General features: G+C 39.7%; 1 protein-coding gene across 1 annotated transcript in view; it reads left to right on the forward strand.

Moving 5' to 3' along the window:
- Positions 1-14,837, forward strand: part of LOC125230965 (protein NDNF-like) — a 117,539-nt gene that overhangs the window by 98,797 nt on the left and 3,905 nt on the right. The window contains exon 9 of the mRNA XM_048136284.1: positions 8,343-8,448. Coding sequence (XP_047992241.1) covers positions 8,343-8,448 — 106 coding nt within the window. The remainder of the gene's footprint in view (positions 1-8,342; positions 8,449-14,837) is intronic.

A 14,837-nucleotide genomic window follows, 5' to 3' on the forward strand; every position in this document is an offset into this window, starting at 1 on the left:
CAGTTAAGTTTTTAAAAGATGTGCAATAATCTGAGGTAAATAACTTAATTGGAGCTTCTAATAATTTTAACCACTTCACTGCGAAGGAATGTTTCCGAACCGAAGCATGACAAACAGGTTACCGTTTGAAGTTGACAAGTATTGTCTACTTTTAATATGTTCTGTTCCTTGAAATATAAAAATAACTATACACTTCTATTGCTTCTTGATTTCACAAGAATATATATATTTTACATGTTTGTGACTTTTGCAAGAATCAAAAATAATGATATTTTGTTATAAAAACCCATTAACCTGTACTAAGTATTCTTGCATATGCATAGTATTAACACAACTAACAAAATTATGTAGTTGTGCAGGTGGCAGCTATATGGATAATGTTGTGCTTTAAATTGCACATATACCTACAGCTGGAGCACCTCTCTAGTGTGTCTTTTGAAGCATTGTCTGGCAAGCCTGATGGTTTAATCAATAAGCTTATGCACCATGCCTGATGATGATATATAAATATCTTTGTCAAGAACCATTTGGTAAGTGAACAATGATAGATAAAATATTACATTATTTGAATGTAGTGAAACCTCGATAAGTCAAGCCAAGTGCCATATGATTATTCTTGCTTGGCTGGACTGTAGGTATTTCAATAATGGTACGTGTTACCTTATTTAGGGGCACGGGAAAAATAAGCCAAGTTTCATAAAATTATTTTTGGTTGGCTGAAATGTATTTTAATAATGGTATATATAGTAAGCGTGATTACCTTATTTAGGGGCACGGGAAAAATAAGACAAGTTGCACGCCGGATTAAGAACCGAGTTGTGTTTTGCCTTATTAGTCTCAGATTAAGAACTGAGTTGTCATTACATATATGCACGCTGGATTAAGAACCGAGTTGTGTTTTGCCTTATTAGTCTCAGATTAAGAACTGAGTTGTCATTACATATATGCACACCGGATTAAGAACCGAGTTATGTTTTGCCTTATTAATCTCAGATTAAGACATTAGTTGTCATTACATATATGCACGCCGGATTAAGAACCGAGTTGTGTTTTGCCTTATTAGTCTCAGATTAAGAACTGAGTTGTCATTACATATATGCACGCTGGATTAAGAACCGAGTTGTGTTTTGCCTTATTAGTCTCAGATTAAGAACTGAGTTGTCATTACATATATGCACACCGGATTAAGAACCGAGTTATGTTTTGCCTTATTAATCTCAGATTAAGACATTAGTTGTCATTACATATATGCACGCCGGATTAAGAACCGAGTTGTGTTTTGCCTTATTAGTCTCAGATTAAGAACTGAGTTGTCATTACATATATGCACGCTGGATTAAGAACCGAGTTGTGTTTTGCCTTATTAGTCTCAGATTAAGAACTGAGTTGTCATTACATATATGCACACCGGATTAAGATCCGAGTTATGTTTTGCCTTATTAATCTCAGATTAAGACATTAGTTGTCATTACATATATGCACGCCGGATTAAGAACCGAGTTGTGGTTTGCCTTATTAGTCTCAGATTAAGAACTGAGTTGTCATTACATATATGCACGCCGGATTGAGAACCGAGTTGTGCTTGTGCTATTACTCTCAAATTGAGAACCGAGTTGTGCTTGTGCTATTACTCTCAAATTAAGAACCGAGTTGCCATTGCATATATACACGCCGGATTAAGAACCGAGTTGTGTTGCCTTTACATGATGTTAATAATATATTCTGTTCACAGGGTTTCCTGATATATAAGCACATTGTACCTGAATCTTGTGGTATCCATGGTAGTGTAACTAATGTGATATCCACAAGTAAAAATGAAGTGATTTCCGTCACTTAAAGTGTGAGTCATAATTATAATGATTACTTTAATGTCTGCTATACATTTAGCACTTTGATTATTGTTTCTTAAGTAGTTCTGTTTATGCAATGCAGGCCTTAGGAGGCGGACCATGTGCATAAGACCTATTATTGTGATGCAGGTCTTTGGAGACGGACCATCATGTGTTATATAGACTATCCTTGTGAGGTTAGTTCTATTTCTGGTAATTGTGATGCAGGTCTTGGAGACGGGCCATCATGTGTTATATAGACTATCCTTGTGAGGTTAGTTCTATTTCTGGTAATTGTGATGCAGGTCTTGGAGACGGGCCATCATGTGTTATATAGACTATCCTTGCGAGGTTAGTTCTGTTCTGGTATTTGTGGTGCAGGTCTTTGGAGACGGGCCATCATGTGTTATATAGACTATCCTTGCGAGGTTAGTTCTGTTTCTGGTATTTGTGATGCAGGTCTTTGGAGACGGGCCATCATGTGTTATATAGACTATCCTTGCGAGGTTAGTTCTGTTCTGGTATTTGTGGTGCAGGTCTTTGGAGACGGGCCATCATGTGTTATATAGACTATCCTTGCGAGGTTAGTTCTGTTTCTGGTATTTGTGATGCAGGTCTTTGGAGACGGGCCATCATGTGTTATATAGACTATCCTTGCGAGGTTAGTTCTGTTTCTGGTATTTGTGATGCAGGTCTTTGGAGACGGGCCATCATGTGTTATATAGACTATCCTTGCGAGGTTAGTTCTGTTCTGGTATTTGTGATGCAGGTCTTTGGAGACGGACCATCATGTGTTATATAGACTATCCTTAATAGGCTAGTTCTGTTTCTGGTATTTGTGATGCAGGTCTTTGGAGACGGACCATCATGTGTTATATAGTCTATCTTTAAGAGGTTAGCTTGAGACCTTGTTTGTCAAAAGCATGTTTTATGACCTTAAAGAGTAGTGATCTCAAGGTTACCTTGAAAGGGTTGCTTGCACTAATACTTTCCAGAGGTTGCTGGTGGAATTACGGTTTCCAATAGAGTACATGCTACAGGCTGCGCGACAACCTTGTCATGAAGGGCCAACGTCTGCGGTCGTTGCGCCGCCAGCCTCGAAAGTAGCCGTATCACCGTGGCTTGCGTATGAAGCTTTGATATGGTAATGTTTGTTGTCTTATAGCAAAATTGGTGGGAAGTACACATTGATTATTACCTTTTATTAATTTTATCATGTTGATAGATAAATAATTAGCAGTTGTTAAAGGTCCTGCCAAGGAGCAGCCATGTATTCTGCTTAATATATTTTCATAAAAAAAAAGCTTACATGACAATATTTTCTAATATCTTCATTGTCATTGTTTATTACTAAATTATTTTACGGCTATGTAAGCCGGGTCTGTAATTGAGAGCATCGACTATGCTAATCGTACATTAATTTCTCGTAACCTTATCATGTTACTTGAACGACAGTTGTGTTGTACTGATTCTATCACCTACTGGCTTAGTTCCAAGGAAAAATTATCACGTTCTCGTTACATTAAGGAACTTAGTATTTCCCATGTATGTTACAGAGCTTTTTAATAAGAGCTTTCTTGCTGCTTGCTGTGTTAGAAGGCGGCTATGCTCACGCATGGAGTGTGTCATGTTCACCTCTCACGAGTTTGATGTACGCGTTGTTGCGCGTGCGGGGAGCTTCACAGCCTACAGTGACGGAGCCAACTGTGAGTTTGTTCCATGTATTTGCTATTTTAACAACGCCAATCATCATTGTTATATTTAGCGGTTAGTTTGGAATGCACCGCTCACGTAAGGTCTTACTTAGAACATAATACTTGCCTGAAATGAAATGTATTGATGGGTAAAGATATTTACAAGCAAATATTGGATGGTGCTTTGTACACCGGTAATTACCTGCCCGCCGCTATATGTCATATATTTTACATAATTAATTTGACTAATATATAGTATCGATCATGGCGGTAAAACATGTAGTTTTCGTACCATTGGCACCTTAATAGTTTTAAAGCCTTACATGCCGTGGAATTAAAAAAAAAAAATGATCTGACTTACTTGTACTAGGCTAGTCTGGTCATGCAATCTTGAGTTAGTTATGTCATTGTACTCTGATTCGACTATAAAATGAGACAAATTACATATCTTGGTGTAAGTTAGTCTTAAACTACACCGGCCGTTTCCAACGGTACTCGAGTTAATCACTTCAAAGGACCAGGGCCTGAGTGTATAGCTGGAGTATACAAAGTTCTTGTTCACTCCGCAGAAAAGAAAAGAACAAATGAACAGATGAAGTCTACCGCCATCAGTTGGAGGCGCAGCCTGCTTCGGCTGTGTTGACTGCGGCAGTCATCAGTAGCAGCATGGATAGCAGAGACCTTCGGGACGAAAGGTCAAGGTCAGAATGGTCGAGTATAAGGACATCACTAGTCGAACGTCCCCTTCACTAGCATCGCTGTCAAAAATGGCGTCAGACGGACTCAGAGCGTCACTTGAAGATAGCTTGTCATTGAATTTGTATTTTGAGATTCCGTTTAATAAACTGTATAATTAATAGTGGTATCCTGGTGTTTTTACTCTAACAGTATTAAGTAAAGGATTTTATCAAAAATCTTGAATGGGGTTTTTGTTTGACTATAAATATATGGATAAATATATAATAAAGAAGCTGGTAAATGTAAATCACGCGATTGTCAAGTCAACATTGTATCAGATAATCAACAAATAGTGTCGAACAGCGATGTTGCCTCGGCATTCGAAGATTATTTCTCAAATATAGCCGTTAACACCACAAAATGTTTACATTCTTCTGCGGCTCAAGCCCATTCATTACTTTGTGCTAATGTTAAGAAATGTAATAATTCATTTGAATTTAGTCAAGTAGACTCTGTAAATATTGTTAAAACATTCAAGTCACTCAATTTAAAGAAAACGGAAGACTTATGGGGAACATCAGTTAAAGTAATTAGTCATGTCATAGATATAATAGCACCTTACTTGGCCGTAATATATAATATTTCAATTTCACAAGGCACCTTTCCAGATCTTATGAAATGTAGCAAAGTCATACCGCTTTTTAAATCGGGTGATTCGAGTGATATAACCAATTTCCGTCCCATATCAATACTTCCTGTACTAAGTAAAGTCTTTGAGAAGCTAATGTTAAATGATCTACTGGGACACTTCAACAGACATAGATTACTTACAAGTAAACAGTTCGGTTTCACAAGGGGCCGTTCCACGACCGATGCTGCTTCGGTACTCATTAAACATATATATAATTTTTGGGAAAATTCTTGTGATGCAATTGGCATATTTTGTGATCTTTCAAAAGCCTTTGATTGTGTGGATCATGGAACGCTCATTTTGAAATTAGAACACTATGGTTTGTCTATAAATGCCCTAAACTTTATGTCTTCTTACCTTAGCAATAGAACACAAACAGTAGTTGTTAACAAAACTCGCTCTAGCGGGACTGTAGTCCAATTAGGAGTGCCACAAGGCTCAATTTTAGGTCCATTCCTGTTTTTGGTTTATATAAATGATTTGCCATGTATAGTGAAAAACTTTTGTGAAATAGTACTTTTTGCTGATGATACATCACTGCTTTTTAATGTTGACCGAAAATCTACGGATTACAATGTAATTAATAGCACGTTAGCTGATGTACTGCAGTGGTTTACTGTCAACAATTTACTTCTTAATTCTAAGAAAACCAAATGTATTCGATTTTCTCTGCCGAATGTTAAACCAATCGATACAAAAATACTTTTGAATGATGAATGCTTAGAGATGGTAGATACAACACTGTTTCTTGGTTTAACATTGGACAAAAATCTACAATGGAGTCCTCATATAAAGAAACTAGCAAGCAAATTAAGTTCAGCCGCATACGCCGTTAGGAGAATCAGGCAACTGACTAATGTTGAGACAGCTCGCCTAGTGTATCATAGTTATTTTCACAGTGTAATGTCATACGGTATTCTGGTTTGGGGCAAAGCAGCTGACATACAGACTATCTTTGTATTACAAAAGAGAGCCATTCGTTCTATTTACAACTTAGGAACACGTGAATCAGTAAGAGAACTCTTCAAAGAAATTAATATCTTAACTGTAGCTTCCCAATACATTTATGATAGTATAATTTATGTTGTTAAGAATTTAGACTGTTTCACTAAGAATTCTGATATCCATAATTATAACACTAGAAACAAAAATAAGCTTGCCATAAAGAAGTTTCTGTGTCCGTAAAGTACAGAAGTCATTTGTTGGGCAATGCATTCATTTTTATAATAAGTTACCTGACACTGCTTTGAGATTACCCTCCCAGCTCTTAAGAACTACTTAAAAAAATCATTGATGTTAAAGGCTTATTACAGAGTCGAGGACTATTTGACAGACAAACATGCATGGCCCGAACCAGAAACTACAAAAAACGAATAGCAATTAAAATAATTGTATTATGTATAGAGGACACAGTTCAGATAAGAAAGCACATCAAATATTTTATATTTTATGTTGTGTAGGTAAATTACATATTTAATGATATTGAGATTCATATTATCTTTTTCTTCTATGACAATTTGATATGTTTTCTCTGAAGAAGAACGACGTATTATTAAGCAATAATATAATTTATTGAAATTGATTTCCATAGAGTACCTAGTCTGTTCATATTCTTTGATGAATACTTTTGCATGTTAAATTGTATGTTGTTATTTAATGCATGTTAATTATAAGATGTAATGTTTTGAAAAGAAGTTGCCCGCCGAGTTTCTTGCCGGTCCCATAGTGGATACCCCCTCCCAACTGAGGGGGACTGAAATCTTCTCGAGGCTGAGGCGTAGGGTTAGAGCCGGCGTAGCTTTATTTGACGTTCATATGCGCATTGTATGCCTATTGAAAAATAAATATTTCATTTTCATTTTCATTTTCATGGATACCTACAATACTTGAAAAATAATTATATTTAACATTTTCATTTTCATTTATTTTTGCATCTACTTATAGATATTGTAAGATCTCAGGTAATTCGCAGTATGTAACCCCCGACGCAAAAATGACGGGGTGTTATACGAGTAAGACTTATAAGTTGGACGTGTCTGTCTGTGTGTATGTGAGTCTGTGGTATTGTAGCTTTCGAACGGATGCACCGTTTTTTTGTTAAAAGCTGAATTAGTCGGAATTGTTCTTTTCTTAGCCATTTTTGAGGAAAATTGGTCCAATAAATCGAGGTTTTTTTTGTCAAAATTTAAATTTTGTACTGTGGCAAAGACATATATAACTCCGTATAGACCGATAAAGTCTAAGAAAAAAACGTACCTCAGTACCATACAGAAAAAGGTACGGTGGCCTAGATGGCATTACACCTTTGGGTTCGCTCAGCTAGATGGCGCTAATATTAATATTTGACATTTTAACACATATCAAGCCAAATTGTCAAAACTGAGGTTCAAAAGTTTTAAGCCTGTGTCAAGAGATGGCAAGTATGCACTGTAATTACACATTTTACTTTGACAGTAACTCTCTATAATATTCGATCCTCTTTGATTGTGGTTATAAGTCGCAATCGATTGCAAGCTTCCCTTGTCAGCTATGTGGCAAAATATGTCGCTCTCGCATAGGTCTCTTTAGTCATCAAAAGCGATGTCTCTCGGACATTGCACCATAAATCGTCTAAAATAGGCCAGTAAGTACTGTAAGGTTGATCATTTAAAAAGATTGCTTGCACTTGCACCAAACAGTCTGTCACCTTTAAATCATTCGCAAAATTTTATTGTACGGGAACTTCCATAGACCTCTGATGTGTGACGTTGATGTGTCTGATAACGGTGGTTGATGGCCTTAATCTAGTACTTTTTACGCAATACGAGTTAATGGCTCGGTAGCGTCTCAGACGAGCTGCCGATGCCGATTCATATTCCAATTGATAATTTAAAAGGTATCTATTTTCTATTAAGTTCCTTTAGAAACAAGTATTTTAAGGTCCTCTTCAGTCGTTCCATTCTTTAGTTTATTATTATTTTCTTTACGTCTTTAACTCTGGTTTCTCAACCTATCGGCGTAGAATCTACTCTAGCCGAAAAAAATCGGTCATTAGTAAGAAGACGCTTAGCGTCGTCGTCGCTAAACCTATGCGTATACGCAAGTTTACACTAACGAGCGATTTTAGATCGGCGAAAGCAGATTCCGCGTGGATAGATTTGGGAAAACCCTAACAAGACAGCTTGTTAAAGTTTTAATTATTTATTTAATTTTACATTATTCTTATTATTGAGTGCCTGTCATGTCCCACTGCTGGGCAAAGCCTCCCCCCGCTTCTCCCACTTTTCCCTGTGTTGAGCAGTCCTCGGCCATTCTTCCAAAAAGGAGTCTAGCTCGTTCCGCCATCGCATACGTGATCTGCCGGGTCCCCATTTTGGCCTGGGCTGCCATTCTGTGGTAATCTTGGCCCATAGCTCATTCGGCATTCGGCAGACATGACCAATTTTACATATTTTTAATTATTGTTCACAGGCGAATGTCGGTTCTCCTATATTTCTCTCCGTGTCAACGTGCGGAGGAACAGTGGACATCGAGGTTCTGGTGAAAGGGAAGCAGATACACATCGCAAGGAATATCGGTAGGCATTTTTCTTCTTCGGTTCCACATGACTGAGGGTCCCGACCAAATGTTGTTACTATAACCACTCAGTTGATTCTGGTAACTAGAGCTACCAACTTTGAACACCAACAAATTGCTTCTGGTAGCCAGAGAGCTACCAGACGACCGTAGTGCGTTCTGCATGGTTTTCGAATACTACGCACCTCTTGTAAGTTCCTAGCAGACCTTTACAATCACATTATGTATGTCTAGGTAATGCGTTGCCAAAGATACGAGTATTCTTTGAGATGGACTCTTCTCCACTAGGATTCTTCGTGGCAATATGAGATGGGAGGAGCTAAAATAATAGAATGAACTGTCGCCTACAGTGTTTCCGGACCTCACGTCGGATTTTTGATCCCCACAAATAGTTCAGTCTATGTAAAGAAAGAAAGAAACATGAATTTTTAAATTTTGCGGCAACAATATGACTACATTTACTGCCAACTATTGAAGCGATATGAACGTACCTTTAGTGTAAGACCTGAGTACACGCACTTACTATTGGGCATGCAGCGAGGCGAGACGTGGCATCTGTTAATCAATTGAAGCTCATACAAGTGTTCAGAGTCGACGCTGCATAGGGTGGACGCACGCACGCTCCGATCATGCACCCAGGCTGTACACTTAGATAGGTATTGGGTAGATATAACCTAAGTAGTCGTACAGCGTAGGTACAGGACAGACTAACTTTGTTTACCCATATACCACAGTCAAAGAGCCCTAGTTTGGCCGAAGCTTCCCTTTGTAGAATTAGGTGGACATTTCTATCGGGCCAGTGGGCGTCGCTACAATCAAAGGGACGCCTGAAATCTAGGATGTTTGTTTAGTTTCCCGCACGGGATCAATATAAACGAATCAGGATACCAAATAATTTTACCCACACATTTCTGAGGCCAACAAAATCCAAAAATTATTTTCCTACATCCCTGGTAAGATGGCAGACAGACAAAATGAAGGGACGTAGGGATATAGTGTTAAAAGATGTTGTGGCGACCATCTACATTAATGTATAGCCGCCTTTATAAAATACAACAGCAACACCGAGCTGTCATGTTGACACTCGTCGTAACCTAGATCTAGAGATTGCAACACGTGTAATTTATAATTGTCTAAAACTAAGATTTGTCGACGTGTAATGATGTAATCCAAATAAACCGATTTGTATCCCATACACGGTTGTTGTTTAATGTTCCTGCCATCATTTCATCGCACTCCCAAATTGGTGACCACCGAATTTGTCGCATTGGAAGCACCCGGTTTGCATGCGCGTGCGACACTGTTTCCGAGAACTGATCGAGGGCCTGCCCAAGAAGCTTGGGGGCTTGCAGTGTAATTCTACGCCTACTCATTGTTCCGACAACCGCCCCGAGGCAACGGGGCGCGTGGAACTAGCACCAGGAGGACGCGGCCCGGATCAGCGCGAGACGACTTCCATGTTTCGTCGCCGGCATCGCCGGCAGTTCGGACTAGTACGAAAATGGTGAAGTGCGTTCAAAATTGAAGTGAGTGTTATTTTTTTAAGGAACCGTGCTGTGACTGCAACCTGTAAGTACAATACAATCACTATACCAATTAAACCTAATTCAGACAATCCCAAGTTTGTTCGTTCAAGAATTTATTACTGTGTGTGCGGGAATTACTATCCAGCTGGTGTTTTATGGACAGTTAACATTTCAACCGTTACATGTATATAATAACCATAATTGCCTAACATAACCTGTAACTTGCTTTGGTTTTTAATTGACAAAGTTAGCTATAATTGTACAAATATTTTAATTTATCCATTATTGAATGATTGCATTTGTTTTCCTTGCAAAATATCCAAAGTAATTGTCATTGCATTTGGTATAACCACGCTCATATACATATAACCATAAATTGCCTACATACATTGTCATTCCTGTTATTAATTTCTTTTTGTGTGCGTTTATTTTGCTATAATAACATTTGGCTATTTAATTGTACTAACTGGAATATTGTGTGGTGTGTACTAAAATAACATTGGCCTATTGTACTAACTAAAAATAGTGTGTGGTGTGTGTCATTGGGTGGTGGCATTGGCATTTGAGTACATATTTATTTCCTTAACCATGTCGGCAGAGGAACTCAGACAACAGCTTACAGACCTGCAGAGCAGGCATGAAGCACTACAAGTTCAGCTGCAGGGACAGGGACATCAAGTTCACCCTGAACCCACATCAACACCTGCCACCGGAGATAAGGTGTGCAAAGTATCTGTAAAATTGCCCCCATTCTGGGCCGACAAACCAAAAGTATGGTTTGCCCAGGCGGAGTGTCAGTTTCATGTCGCAGGAATAACATCTGACATGACCAAATTTAGCCATGTTATAAGCATTATAGACCAGAAACTTATTGGAGAAATAGAAGACCTGGTATTAGATCCGCCTAAAGAAGATAAATATGAAACTTTAAAAAAGGAGCTGATTAGAAGACTGGCAGTGTCAGAGCAAGAACGGGTAGACAGGCTAGTGAGTGAGGAAGAACTTGGTGACAACAAGCCCTCCACTTTGCTCAGGCGACTCCGCTCTCTCGCAGGGACTACAAAAGATGAAACCCTGCTGCGACAGCTGTGGATGAGGCGTTTGCCGACCAACGTCCAAGCTATTCTCGCTGCTCACACTGATCTTTCGCTTGAAAAGTTAGCAGGTTTGGCTGACAATATAATAGAGGTGTCGCCAGGGTCCTCAAAAGTTAATAAAATTGACAACACCTGCCCATCAAGTGACATGGCTTCGCTTAAAGAGTGCATTGAACAGCTGACCATGCAAGTGGCCAGCCTTGCTGGTTCTCAAGCCAGAGGCCGCTCCCGCAACAGATCTTCTTCAAGAACTAGAAGCCGAAATGGATCCCCAACCTCTCGGAGATGCTGGTATCATAGAAAATATGGCACCAAAGCCACCAAATGCATATCTCCTTGCAACTGGGAGGAAAACTCCAACCGCAATCAGTAAACGCGGCTACTGATTGCTCAACATTGAAAAGTTATGGCCGCCGTTTATTCATTAGGGATAAATGCACAAACCAAAAGTTTTTAATAGATACTGGATCTGACTTATGCTGTTACCCTCAACGCTGGCTGAAATATAGAAAACCTACCAGCTGGGAACTCAGCGCAGCAAATGGCAGCAGCATAAAAACCTATGGCACTATAAAACTTAACTTGGATTTAGGACTGCGGCGTGAATTTATTTGGCTTTTTGTGGTCGCTGATGTCAGCACCGCTATCATTGGATCTGATTTTTTGGCGCATTATCACCTTTTACCAGACTGTTATAAAAAGAAATTAATCGATGGTACCACAGGTTTAAATGCTGCAGCCTCAGTTGCTATTACGGATCACTCAAGTGTAAAAGCCATAAATTTTCCGAATTCAGTATTTGCACAAGTGCTCATTGAGTTCCCAGATGTTGTTAAACCGCCGGGTCTCCCACGTGTGATAAAACACAATACAGTGCACCACATCCAGACAACAGACGGACCGCCTCTTTCTTCCCGTCCACGCCGGTTAGCTCCTCACAAGCTAACAGCTGCCAAGAAAGAATTTGAGGATTTGGTGCGAAGCGGTATTGCTCGGCCATCCCAAAGCGCTTGGTCCTCACCGCTACATATGGCCTTGAAGAAGGACGAGTCATGGCGCCCCTGCGGTGATTATCGGGCTTTAAACGCCAGGACCATTCCCGATCGGTACCCTGTTCGGCATATTAATGATTTTTCCCATAATCTAGCTGGAGCAAAAATTTTTTCAACCATAGATCTGGTGAAAGCATACCATCAGATACCCGTAGCCGAAGAAGATATACCAAAAACGGCTATCGTCACCCCGTTTGGCCTCTTCGAATTCCCTTTTATGACCTTCGGGTTAAGGAACGCGGGTCAAACGTTTCAAAGATTCATTGACGAGGTCACGCGGGGTCTCGATTTCGTATTTCCCTATGTTGATGACATCTTGGTATATTCAACAAACGAGACTCTTCACAAAGAACACCTGAAGATATTATTCAAACGACTACAGGATTATGGTGTAGTAATTAATCCGTCAAAATGTGTGTTTGGTGCTAAGGAAGTCAAGTTTTTAGGTTTCCAAATCAGCTCGGAAGGTACCAAGCCTCCACAAGATCGAATCCAAGCTCTTCTAGATTTCCCCCTCCAAAGACTGTCCAGGGAGTACGCCGTTTTCTCGGCATGATCAATTATTATCGCCGATTCATACCCCATGCGGCCCAGTCACAGGCTCCTCTTGTCGACGCCGTAGCTGCCATAAACGGTAAAGGTGCAAAACCATTCTTATGGACACCTGAACTTTTGCTAAGATTCGAGGAATGCAAGCAGGGCCTGTCTACGGCTACCCTTTTGCACCACCCCACTTATGGTGCTCCTCTTGGTCTTTTTACAGACGCATCTAGTGTACATATTGGATCCTGTCTGCAGCAGCTCGTAAACGGTCAGTGGTGCCCTCTCGCTTTCTTCAGCAGGAAACTGACCTCCCAGCAGACGCAGTGGCCGGCATATTATAGAGAGTTGCTAGCGGTGTACGAAAGCGTACAGCATTTTCGCTACATACTCGAGGTTCAGCACGTAACTATATACACGGATCATAAGCCGCTGCTGTACGCGTTCGTACAGCGCCGTGAGAAGCTTCCACCTTCACAACTGAACCAACTATCTTTTATAGGACAATTTACTACGGACATTCGATATATCAGAGGTGAAGATAACGTGGTTGCGGACACAATGTCGCGCATCGAAGCTATTTCGCTAGACATCGATTACAAAGCACTCGCTTACTCACAGGAGTCCGACCAAGATCTCGCGACATTGTGCCAAGGAGATTCTGGCCTTAAACTTACCAGAATTACACTCCCCGGCACAGAAACTTCCATTCAATGTGACGTATCAACAGGGAAGCCTCGTCCCTACTTAACCCCTTCGTTTCGCCGTGCAGCGTTTGAACAGTTACATAATCTCAGTCACCCGGGAGTACGCGCCACCATTAAATTGCTGACAAGCCGTTATGTTTGGCCATCTATTAACACGTTCGCGGACGCGTATTCTATAGCATACGTTTTTGTACTCCTTCTGGTGACGCGTATGCTATAGAATACGTTATTTGGTTTGAATTTCTGCGTCTGTTTGCTTAGTAATCTTCTTGTTCACAGTATAATATTATTCACCAACATTTCCTCTACCATTCACTAGAATCATAGTATGCATACTGCAACATTACATAGTTTTATCGCAGTTAAAAAATATGCTGTGGCGTCACAGATCGAGTTCACCTTTTTGTGACGCGTATGCTATAGAATACCTCTTTGTATGGAAATTTGCGCAGTAGCCTCGCGAGTGTCACCGGGAGTTGGCCCGTGAAATGTGGCCAAATTTCGCGCGCAAACGTAATTTTACGGATTGTTTAAAAAATCATAAGTAATTATTTTTACAGTTTATATATATTTTTGTGTTGCGGTTTTGTTAACAAACATGTCCACTGTCGTTTTATAATAATACACCGTGATTTTGGTTACGATAAATTAAGAAAACCGAAGCATGTTTACACCTATTATTTGAGTAATTTCCTTCGTACTTAGTCATTGCTTTGCTCATATAATTGTGAATAAACCCTATTTCTGGTTGATACTGACTGTTTACGTTAAATTATATCTTTTTGAGTGAATTTTGTTGGTGTTTAACTACTTGAACTTGGTTTAGATGCTTGTAAAATAGCATATAAAGCTGGGCGAATCATCGCGTAGTGAGAGGTAGTGGATAAGTTCTACCCAGAAATCATCACACCAAATGAAGGCCTTTAGCACCTATACAACAGCAGGTTTGAACAAACATTATTCTAGTCTCAATGACGAAACGGGTGACTACAGTTCTGACGATAGTTAGGTACTCCAAAAGAGTCTGTAGGAGATACACATTTAGACAATTCTTCTTGTACCAAAAAACTCTGTATTCGTGAACAAGCTTTATACTTTTATTTGTGGGCATCATCCCCGCAGCCAGAAACACTAAATGTTTTATTTGATATGATTCTACAGAATGAATCTGCTGTATCACCATCTATGGATCGTATGCTATAGCATACGGTGTCATATAAGATCACATTTTGACTCAGTATTGTGTCACGGTATGCTATAGCATCGTATGCTATAGCATACGGTGTCACATAAGATCACATTTTAACTCTGTATTTTGTCAGGTATGCTATAGCATCCGAATGCTATAGCGTTCCTCGTCACATAATAACCCTAATATAAGCTGTCTAAGGACAGGTATGCTATAGCAGTCGAAAAATTCCCATACAAAATATTGGTGTCCCAGAGGGGTGACTGAGCGTCCGCGAAC

The sequence above is a fragment of the Leguminivora glycinivorella genome, chromosome 11, assembly GCF_023078275.1.
Source record: "Leguminivora glycinivorella isolate SPB_JAAS2020 chromosome 11, LegGlyc_1.1, whole genome shotgun sequence".
Classification (NCBI taxonomy): Eukaryota; Metazoa; Arthropoda; class Insecta; order Lepidoptera; family Tortricidae; genus Leguminivora; species Leguminivora glycinivorella.